At 41.2% G+C, this 11,557-nt stretch overlaps 1 protein-coding gene across 1 annotated transcript; it reads left to right on the top strand.

Moving 5' to 3' along the window:
• The first annotated feature begins 334 nt into the window (after positions 1-334).
• On the top strand, positions 335-8,322 carry LOC101470206 (interferon regulatory factor 4). The gene is made up of 9 exons (XM_012924853.5): positions 335-442; positions 616-855; positions 1,405-1,591; positions 1,941-2,017; positions 2,932-3,070; positions 3,154-3,255; positions 4,238-4,612; positions 5,303-5,409; positions 6,482-8,322. Exons 2-9 carry the CDS (start codon positions 658-660, stop codon positions 6,641-6,643), a joined length of 1,347 nt encoding a protein of 448 aa, XP_012780307.1. The 5' UTR covers positions 335-442; positions 616-657; the 3' UTR covers positions 6,644-8,322.
• The last annotated feature ends 3,235 nt before the right edge of the window (positions 8,323-11,557 follow it).

The following is an 11,557-nucleotide window of genomic DNA, read 5'->3' as shown; positions in this document are numbered from 1 at the left end:
GTATTGTGTTCCTGTCTGAGGCGTTATGTCAGCTGTTCTGAATAATCTTCCAGTGGGAAAACTGCTGCCGATGTTTTTCTGCGTCGCTTCTACCTCTGGACCACTCTAGAGTACTTTTCGTAAAGCTTTATAATTTCAAAGAATTGTTTTCGTCTCCATCCTATCATTTTCCACGTGTGCGGGTGTGTGACACTTCGGGTTGACGCCGGCAGGGTTTCCCCAGTGTATTACTGTAGATCGGCCGCTGTGTGCGCGCTGATAAGCTTCGCAGGAGGGAAGCAGGCGGGCCTAGCAGAAGCAGCAGGTGCACCCTCCTCAGCATCCCGGCTCCGCCCTCCCTCTGCTCACCATAGGCTGGGTGGATTTAAGCGGGCCCGCCGGAATGATGAGGACTTTCTGACCCTGACTGATATCAAAACTCGACGGCTTTCAAGTTTCACAGGTAAGACGGCTTCGATCAGCCTGCGAAGCGCACAGTGAAGTTAGTCTGCGTGGGAGCGCAGTGGGTTAACCTTTAGTAGTTTTACTTAACTTAATCATTCTTTACTAAACCTACACAAGCCTACTTTCAAAACACACACAAACACGAGAGCGTGTGATATTACTACGTTACAGGAGCAGACAGTGGAGTTGTCCCGTGCGTCTTTTTGGTCAGAGATGAACCCCGACGTGGATTACGGAGGCTCCGGCAGCAGCGGCAACGGCAAGCTGCGCCAGTGGCTCATCGAGCAGGTGGACTGCGGGAAATATCCCGGTCTGGTTTGGGAGAACGACGAGAAGACCATCTTCAGGATACCGTGGAAACACGCCGGGAAACAGGACTACAACCGGGATGAGGATGCCGCGCTTTTTAAGGTAAGAGACCCGCATCCTCCGGGGTCCGCCAGCCACAAGCGAGCTGCGCCTTTCAGAATAAAACAACAGCAATATGTGTTAAAGTATTACAAACTTTAGAGCTGTTAAACTCTCTTATAGCCTTTTAATGATGTGTGTAAAAATAATTAACTCGATTAGGCGTCTTAGTAGCGTTTGAATATTCTCTGATGCATTATATAAAAAAGGGTTTTGCTGTCTTTCATGAAATTCGCTCCATACATTAGGATGCGATTATTTCCATATAAGAATATTTGAACCATGCTGTAAAAAAAGTCACACATTACTGGGAGAGCGACGCAAAACAACTTCTTTAAAATGACTGTGTGCTCCAAAGAAGCCACTTAACGAAAATAAACGAAAGTTTTATTTTATAATTATTGGTGAAGAGTTAGTAACTAGTTATCAGCACCGGGAGGATGTTCTTCTACAGGCCGTGCAGTCGCAGTTAGGAGAGGCCAGGCTGTGTGATTCTCTCGCGCTAAACTTGAGGGAGGTATTCTAAACATTTCCCCGCGGACCTGTCTGCAGGCCTGGGCGCTGTTCAAAGGCAAGTTTCGGGAGGGCATCGACAAACCCGACCCGCCGACATGGAAGACACGCCTGCGCTGCGCCCTCAACAAGAGCAATGACTTTGAGGAACTGGTGGACAGGAGCCAGCTGGACATCTCGGACCCCTACAAAGTTTACCGCATCATCCCCGAGGGCGCCAAGAAAAGTCAGTCCCCCTTCGAACAAAGCGTTGAAAAAAGTTTACTGCAGCATGAATTAAGCTGGTAGTAATACTGAAAGCTGATTGGGCTACAGCGGCAATAACCAAACTGGATAAAGGGTTTTACTGATGTGTTTTATTGTAGTTATTATTATTAGATGATCACAATCTGATAATTAGTTGTGTATCAGACATAAAGTGGAAATTCTCTGACTCCTCAAACTGTCAAAGCACCAGCTCAAGTCATGCTGAAGTACTTGCATCGATGTGGACTTTTCTAAATGTACTGACAGAAAATGTGTTCAGACATTTTCTAGAGCGCTTTTCTAATAAAAATGTTCTTTCCCGCATGCAGGGCCCAGACAGGAGGACAGTCCTCTGAGCCCAGGGAGCTTTCAGATGCATCCCTCCTACCCCTCTGTGCCGACTCAGGTGATTTTCCTGCACATAGAAACAAGTGGGGCGTGACTAAAGTAAGACAGAGAGAATTAGGGAGGTTGAAGACACAGACAGTGTCATATTGTGCATGCATGGATGACCTTACAAACACAAGTGAAGGGTAATGATGTGCATCCCCAACTATGACTTGTGCTGACTTCAGGGGCTGATAGAAACTCTGGAGTTTTTGGGTCCTTTTTAGATTTCTTGGCAGCAACTGATTAAAAAAAAAAGCACACAATTTATGGCAAAATATGTTTTTGCCACACTGTAAATGCTAATTCTCATTTACCAAATTAAATGTTGTTGCATTTAACTTTATCTATCCTAGTTTATTTAAAGTTATCTGTACTTCCTGCCTGGGTAATGAAGAGTATAGTTATGCTCTGCTTTACTTAATAATTTACATTTGTTTTCATAAAGTATGGAACACGTCTACAAAGGCTGCAGATGCTTAGTTTTAAATCCGTACTTTAGTAATGTGATGTCTATTTCTTAGATCTCAGTTTCTCGGACATGGTGTAGTTTCAGATGTTACTCACCATAATTGATTTTTCTGCACTGATTAATCTGTGTGACCTATCCTTTTAAAGTACTACACACTCAAAATGAACAAATCAGCTTTCTCCTCTCAAGTTGATTTAAGTTATTTTTGTGAGTCAGCGAGTTGGCGTTATCTTTTCATGCAAAAACAAATCAGAGTTTATGGTGCAAGGATTTTATCACTAGCTTAAGCAAAAATCTATGGATGAAGAAAGAATTCTGCAATGGTCATATAAAACAAGTTGCAAAAAAGTCCTTATAAGCCTACTAAAGAGTAATGTATTACAAAAGCATCATGCAAAGACTGTTTGTTGGTATCTTATGATCAAAGATGTGCACTCAGCTAACTGCTTTCCTCTCTATAGATGCCACAGTACATGGCGAGTCCAGAATGCGGCTGGAGAGATTACTGTCAGGAGCAGGCCTCTCTGCCCGAGCTGCCCTTCACTCAGTGTCCTTGTCCGCCCCGCACCCTGCCGTGGCAGGGCTCATCCATGGAAAATGGTACACGGCTTATTATTTAGCGTGCAAAATAAAAGCATTGTTATCAGTTTTAGCATTGCCTACATAGTTTGTTCTGTGTGCAGGATACCAGCTAAGAGCCTCAATTTACTCATATGGTCCAGCTGAGAGTCAGCCCTCGCCTTTCACACTGGACGCCAGCATCAGATCAGCAGAGGCACTTTCAGGTACACGAATACTTTCAGTTCACTTTTTCCCCTCACGCTATAAAATCAGGAACTCTCACCAGAATCCTCTGCTGAGAATTAAACTTAAGGTCCTATTTTTTTAAAAAAAAGCAAAAATCCATCTACATAGAACAAGCAGCAAATGCATATTTACATAAGCTCAAAACAGCTGAAAATGTCACAGTATGACACAGATTTTAGCATTTAAAGGTACAATTAGGTTGAAACTGCGTAATGCTGTGCAGAAGTCAGAAAACTACTAATTTCACCTGAGACTTTGTTCCTTGGCTTTATTCAGTGCAGTTTAATTTCAGTTCTTGCATTTAGTGTATGGATCTGTATCATGCTGCAGGCTGCCATTTTTATTAACTGTACTCTGACTGTCCATAACAAACAGCAGACAGAAAATCAGCACCAAATTTAATAATAAAGTTAAATATCTAGCAACTACAGAGCCGCTATCAGTGGAATTTCATGAGGTGGCTATAATCTAAAATGTATTTATTTTTAGGTAAAGCTGGTAGCTTGATTCAATAGACATGCGGCTAATTTTGAATATTTACTCTGCCCCCTAGAGGCTGGAAAAAAAGGAACGCAACTTTAATCAAAGCTGACGACCGAGCGTGTTCAAACTAGCTTCGTTTTTTGGTCTAGTTTTAGTGACATGTGAAGGAATTTTGTATCTGATGCAAATCGTTCTTGCTTGTGTTTATTTTGATCATATAAACAATACACAGAAAACCATTTCCAAAAAAAATGCCGATTGCTGTCAGATTCAGCAGAACGCTCCTATAGAAGTACAAGACATAGCAGCATGTAGAACGCTGAAATAATAATATACAGCAGCACCCTGCGACTTTGGGCTGTGGTGAACATTGAAAACCTTACGTGCTTCATTTTTTAAAAATAAAACAAAGACAGTCCATAAAAGAGTTTAAAAAAAAAGAAATTTCAGCTAACTTCTACCTGTGTCCTCCTCTAGACTTCCGTCTGCACGTATCCGTATATTTCCGGGACTCTCTGGTGAGAGAGGTGACCACTTCCAGCCCGGATGGCTGCCATATCACTCCATGCAACCCAGATAAGCACTACCTGACGCCTGGAGGTCATGAGTTGGTGCCCCTGCCTGTTGACAGCCTATCATCCCAGAGGAGGCCAGACGAGTGTCCTCCGAGTCCACCAGCCAGCCTCGAGAGGGGAGTGTTGCTGTGGATGCGAGCAGATGGGCTCTATGCCCGGAGGCTGTGCCAGAGCAGGGTGTACTGGCAGGGAGGCCCGTCGCCGTACGGAGACAAACCCAACAAGCTGGAGAGAGACGTCACCTGTAAACTGCTCCACACGCAGGACTACCTCACAGGTGAGAGGACACAAACTCAAATCAGCTCAGGATCTTTGATCAACAATCACTTGTGCTCGAAAGACTAAAACGTTCTCACTTTTTTGGGTTAGTATGTTACTATTCTTTTAAATGAAGGCCTATCTATGGTGCCATGCCTAATTCACCAAGTCCCTGACCTGTATCTTAATCATCAGCATGGTGTACTGGACAGAGCTTGGTTGATATGTTTTAATCTGATTGATTCACTTAAGAACTCATACCAGCTGGCACCTTGCTGTACATAGAAAGACTAACACCAACTGGTCTAAAATTTGGATTTCAGTCAAGAACTCTCCACCTCAACTCAAAACTAAATCCACTAAATGTAATTAGCAGTAGAACAAACTGAGACTCATTACTCAGCTGATTTTCTGGAAGTCACTTCATGACATACTGTGCCAGCCAAGAATAATTTCTTAAAGAAGTATTTTATGATAAGCCGAGAGTCACATGAAGTCTACACAGCCACATCATCCCGCCCACATGCTAAGCAGCTCCAGCTGTGACAGCTAATTGTATTTGCATACATGGTGTGACCAGGACTTTCCATTCGAATCACTCTAAATGTCACACCACTTCAAGTGAAATTCGCTTGAAATCATCAATTCTGATGTGTTTTAGGTGTCAGAGCTGTTACTGATGCATTTTTGTCCTTTTGCCTACTTGCAGAGATTCAGAGCTACGGGCTAAGGCCGCCGTCCCGCTTCCAGGTCCTCCTGTGTTTCGGAGATGAGTGTCTGGACCCACAGAGACAAAGAAGGACCCTCACTGTGCAGGTGACTGCTGCCCCCGAGTTTAACCACTGATTATGATCCAGAGATCTTTCATTTTTTTCTCATTTTGTTTATGAGGATCAGTGAAGCCTAATATTTACTGGGAAGCTGACAATAAGTTCGAACTGGTGTTCTTAAAATCAAAACTAAGATTTGAAAGGTTCAAAGTAGAGTGCTGAAACTTTAAAGTATGGGCTGAAAAGTGAAAAATAGGATTTGAAAGTTTAAACCTAAGATTTGAAAGTCTGTAGGACCTTGTTCATAGTCATAGCGTTGACAGTGTTTCATAACAAAATTTGGTTTCTAAATATGTCGCACTGAGATTCAGGGCCAGCCTGGTTCCACTGTCACCCTCCCGAGACTCTGATTTCTATATAAAGTGAAAATGGATGAGCCAAGTGAAGGTTCGTGCCTTTTAGCTACAGATTTTTGACACACTTTCAATCAAACTAACCACGTAGCTGAGCTTTAACCAAACTAGGAATGGTTTGCCCTTCTCTAGTTTGACTTCTCAAAATGGTTTCATAAAACAAAGCTGGGAAAGTTGAAATAGCGAATCAACCTTCCTGGATCTCTGTCAACAGTCAAACGCCCATAAATAATAAACTATCAAAAACCAAACAGCTTGGGAGTGTGTCACAGAACTGCAACAGAAGGCTTCAATATATCCCAAACTCTAACATCCTAAATCAGGGGTGTCCAACTCTAGGCCTTAAGGGCCGGTGTCCTGCAGGTTTTAGATATCACCCTGGGTCAACACACCTGAATCAAATGATTAGTTCATTACCAGGCCTCTGGAGACCTTCAAGACATATTGAGGAGGCCATTGAGTCATTTATATCAGCTGTGTTGGATCAAACCTGCAGAACACCGGCCCCTGAGGCCTGGAGTTTCCCACCCCTGCCCTAAATGAAAAATGAAAGGGTGTATTGAATTTTTTCTTTTTTTAATTGAGTTTGGCAAAAATACCAACTACTTTTTCACTTTTTTGGGGGGTAAAAATAAATAAATAAATAAATAAATAGTGCTATGCTGAATGGATTTTGCTGACCTCCTTGGCTCTCATGTGTTGCAGGTAGAGCCTCTGTTCACCAGGCAGCTCCTGTACTATGCCCAGCAGCCGGGCAGCCACTACTACCGCAGCTATGAGCATCCAGGAGTCACAGAGCACATAAATGCCTCCGAGGACTACCAGAGGGCCATCACACATCACCACAGCAGCAGCCTGCAGGAGTGAACTTTGCGGGTTTAAGTGACTGTTGGAAATGTCACGATGACATTTTACACGACAGGCAAGAAAACTCTGAGATGTGGACAAAGTGGACAGTGGTATACAAAAAATGATGGACATTAAGTCAGCAACCATCTGCCCTGTATGGTTTTTGTATCTGTGTGTGTGTGTGTGTGTGTCTTAAGTCAAAAATGCAGTGTTATTTCTTCCCTTTTTGTATTCTTTTGGGCATAATGAGTATTTTGATGCTTACTCGTAGACAGTATTAAAAATGAAGGTGTTAAAGTATTAAAGATGATTGAGATGTCATCCACCGGTTTTTAAAGTTCCATTTTGAAGCCTCGCGATGAACATTTTCATTATCGCTAGTTTGGTTTGCTAACGACTTGTCACTTATAAGCTGTTAGCCAATGAGCATACCATTTTAAACCTAGTGATCAAGATTTCTAAAAAAATTTCATGTTTTTTATTCAATGTGAACCAAAATAAGTGACTAGGACCATAAACACATCAGGAAAGTGTTTCCAGAGGTCAAGACAGAAAGCAATTTTCCCAAAGACTTTGATATAATAGGAAGTCTTTTTGCAGTCGCAAGTATTGCCATCTGGTACCTTTCAGATAGAATGCAAGTTTAAGGTACTTGGCGCATTAGCTTCATTTTTTCAGACCCAGAGGTCGTATTTTTGTACTGTCTATGTGCTTACTATGCAAATGAAACTGACAGCTGAGGTGATTGTATCATAGAAAACTGTGAGTGAAAGTTTTGTGCCTTAAAAAAAATTAGCAAATGAACCTAATCACTTTCTATGCCAATAGTTATATTAGATCTCTAGCATTCACAAACCACTCCAATCCAGGCAACAACTAGTAGCTGGTTAGCTAAGATTAGCCTAGCTTGGCTTAGTTATAGACTAGGAAAAAAAATAAGAGAAACAGTTTGAAAATTACCAAATGTACCTTCTGTTACTTTCTAATGAAAACCAGTAAACATGTTATTTAGCGCAGAAACTGCAGCTATGTTCAGAGAAGAGCACAACAATTGTAAATCACCTGTAAAACTAACCACACCAATGAGGTGTCTATTTGGAGATTGTGCACATGTGCTATTTTGTCACATTTAGTAAATCTGGCCCATAATTTTCAAAAAATTAAACTCAAGAATCTAATTTTATATCTGGACAAAACTATGGAAGAATTTTCAGACTTTGTGCTAAGGTAATATAAGCTAATATAAGCTAATAACCAAAACCATAGCTAGCCCCTGCTAGCTAAGGAGCTACTGGCTCCAGTTTGATGTTGTTGTTTTTGTATTCAACTGTCTGTTATCATACTTCTTCATTTGACTGTCTGCAAGAAAGTGAAGCAAAAGAGCTTTTGTATTTTTTAGTTAATTTTTAAAAACATTTTTCCTTGTAAATACATTTCTGTTAGGAGACACTATCACCATCATTTAGTAAATTATGAATGGAGTCTTGTGCCTGGCTGTGTTTATGTATGTGTGTGTGTGAGAGAGAGAGAGAGCAACTCAGGGAGCTGATTTTAGATAAGCTTTTTAAACTCAATTTTATATCAAATAGTGATGTTAAATGTGACTGTTATATAGCAGATCTGAGAAAGGGTTAAAGTGAACATTTGTTGTTGTTGTTGTTTTTAAAGTGTCATTTCCTTCAAAAATAAATAAATAAATGACTAAAAACGTAACAAGTGACAAGATCTCTTCATAACTGTGTGAGCTCTATGGTAACATCAGCACTACGCGTGAGCGTCTGAACAGGAAATGTGGTTCAGATGCAGGATGTGACTGGTTAATCAAACACTTGGTTATCACAAACAATATGATGACATCAAGAGGGGCGGAGAGAGAGGAAGAGGTTGGTTTTCCGTGCAGCGCTCGAGAGAGCCTTCCTGGTTTCTGCTCATAGATTACAGTCTGTTTCCACTTTCATGGAAAACAACCATAAAACCCCACAACAACAACATTTCTGTAACTGCCACAAAATATTTTTGAAGAAGAGCAAGGAAGAAAGGAAGATGTCATTAGTTTGAGGTTAAAAACAACTCAGAAAGCTTACTTTGAAAACAAAATGCCTTTTCAGCAGGAAGGGCAGGGTGGGTAATTACACGGCTTTGGACTCAATCTTTTTGATTGCATCTTTTTTTTTCTCCTAAAATCCAAAGATATTATAGTTCAGTTTAATTGATGCAATTTTAACTGATTTCAATATTTTTAAAAAATGTATCAGCAAAAGATGCATCAGTTAATTGCAAAGTCACTGTTGGTTATCTTTCAAATCATTATGGAGGAATTTTGTGAAACTCTTCTTTACTACACATCATCGGGATTTGCGGGCATTTGTTTATGCACAGGTCCCATCACAGCATTTCAGTCAGGTGGCGGTCTGGCCTTTAAGCCATTGCGACGCCTTGATTTTCTTTTGCAGCTATTCTGTTGTAGATTAACTGGTGCGCTTGAGATCATTGTCCTGTTGCACGATCAACTTTGTCCAAACTCTAGCGGTCAAACATATCTCTGTTTCAGCAAGACCATATATACAACAACTTACATGTATTCTGCACAGCATTTGTTGCAAAAACAGTCCAGACTGCTAAAGTTCCCATCACATTTTACACACCATCCTAACATAGAATCGATGGAGGTTGTAATCAGTGAAAGGTTTTGTGGTGGGGCTAAAATATCACATCACATTATATATAAAATTATGTACAGTACATAGGCCAACATCATGATGTCAATCACAATAGCTACAGCATCTTATTACCTGGAACAAAAACAAATCAAAAAGTAGGACATGTCTAAATGCCACGCTTTTCCAGTCTTGTTCCAGTGTTTTTCTGCTTCTTACTAATCTTGGCCACTTCTATAAAATGTTTTCTTCTTTTGAGCTCAGCTGTAAAACATCTGTCTTAAAAACAGGTACAATCGAGGGGACAACTTTTCTGTGATGTGTCAAATTTCTCCATCCTTTTATTTACCCACTCACAGCAAAGAAAACTGCAGATCAAAAATGTTTTTGTTGTTTTTTTAAAGCAGGTCTTGTCATATTGTCTCCAGAATGGAACAGAATACTGGTGAATAGAAATAAAAAAGAAAGAGAAAAAACTCCCCTTTCTCACCTCTGTTACTGTAAACAGAGAGCTGGTGGAGAGCGGATAAGGCTTTGGGGTTTTGAACTTATTTTGTGAATGAATCCGTGGGAGGCAGAGTGCTAAGTTTAGAACGCAGAGAATCAAAACAACTCTTGCCTGCTCTCTATGGCTTTCCCCTACTTGTAGATGGGAAACCAAGTCAGAGAAAAAGTCTGAGGTCGATGAACGTAGACAGAAATGCACAGGTGTGGTTTGTACATTCAAAAGCTGAAATTTAATGGGTCATCTCCTGCTAGAAAACACAACAGCAGATCTCGACAGTGTCCTCAGTTAACCCTTTGTGTCTCGTCAAACTTTCTCATGTGAGCTGTGGGCGTGTCTGCCCGGGCGACTAGACCTACCACAACTGCTCGCTTAGGTCCCTACACCCACACAGAACCACACTTTCTGTTGTCGCTCTCTTCCTCTGGGATCTGTGTCTTCTGCTCGCTGCCCCGAGTAACGGCCCACTCCGTCCCCACCCTGCATACACCCTGTGTTCATGCTCCTCCCTGACAGCTAGATGCTGACATGCCAGACAGAATGAGTGAACTGGTGAGCTGCAACTCCAGAGATGAATAGCTAAACCCGCTACTGAGCCATGGTGCAAACAAACCAACTGTCTGCAAGTGTGCCTTCGTTAGAATTTCCACTACTGAGCGTGACATTTGGACTGCAGATAAGTTTAACGACTATAGTCGAACAGTCACCATACATCACGTTTGGACCAAAAATATCAGTCACACCCTTACAATCTCATCTCCAAGCCAACAATTGCTCAGCAAGCTGCTTTTTGCAATCAAGTCCTCCCTTGCAGTGCTTTTAGTTGTTTTACATTGTAGCTGAGAGTATCAATACCGACTGATTCAGAAATACTTGTCTTACAGAAGCATAGTTGTCACAATTTTGTTTCTATACCCAACCACAGTGGATCGAAATGACAAAACCAAGATGTGATTAATGTGCAAACTTTCAGCTTTTACTCAGGGGGTTTTAACAAAAATATTGCATGAACTCTTGAGGTTAAAATCAAGGTTAAGTCCCTTCATTCTCACAGACCTACAATTAAGTGGAAAGATTTTGCACCTTCCAACGCTTGATGTTATCTTTGAAGAACTTCAGTGGAGGTTTATTCTGAATAGAGAACTGTCTATAGAGACACTTTGCAGTAGCCTTCAGAATTGCCTCAATGCTTTGTGCCATTGCATGTTATCTTGCTAGAAGAAGACATGGACATGTTAAGCAGCAACATTCAGGCAGACTGTAGCATTTGAGCAATGCTCAGGTAGTATTGAGGGGCTCAGTGTGCACCAAGAAACCGCTGATACAAAATAGAGTAGATCCAAGTTTGATGTTATATAGGACAAATTCTGTGAATGTTGCAGAAGTAATTGAGATGATTTTCTGATCTTCAGTTATCTAAATTTGGTAAACTTCTGCAAACTGTAGCCTTAGTTTCCTGTTGTTAGCCCACAGGTGTGGCATTCAGTTATCTTCACTGCTGTAGCCCATCTGCTTTAAGGTTTAATGTGTTGTGCATTCAGAGATGTGCTTCTTCATTCACTCCTTGGTTGTAATGAGCTCTGACATTGACATTTTCTCTTTTTTAACCATTCCCTCTAAACCCTAGAGATGTTTGAGTGGGAAAATCCTGCACAGCAGATATGGAGATATTGCAGATGTCTGACAACTAACCATGTGATAACTTGCAGACCACTTTTGGACAATCACGGAGACACTGTTGGGTCAAACTAATAAGGTCCCAGTCACAAA

Source organism: Maylandia zebra, linkage group LG17, assembly GCF_041146795.1.
Source record: "Maylandia zebra isolate NMK-2024a linkage group LG17, Mzebra_GT3a, whole genome shotgun sequence".
In the NCBI taxonomy this organism is placed as follows: domain Eukaryota; kingdom Metazoa; phylum Chordata; class Actinopteri; order Cichliformes; family Cichlidae; genus Maylandia; species Maylandia zebra.
The sequence above is the reverse complement of the archived record's forward strand: the minus strand, read 5'-3'. Positions and strand labels throughout refer to the sequence as shown.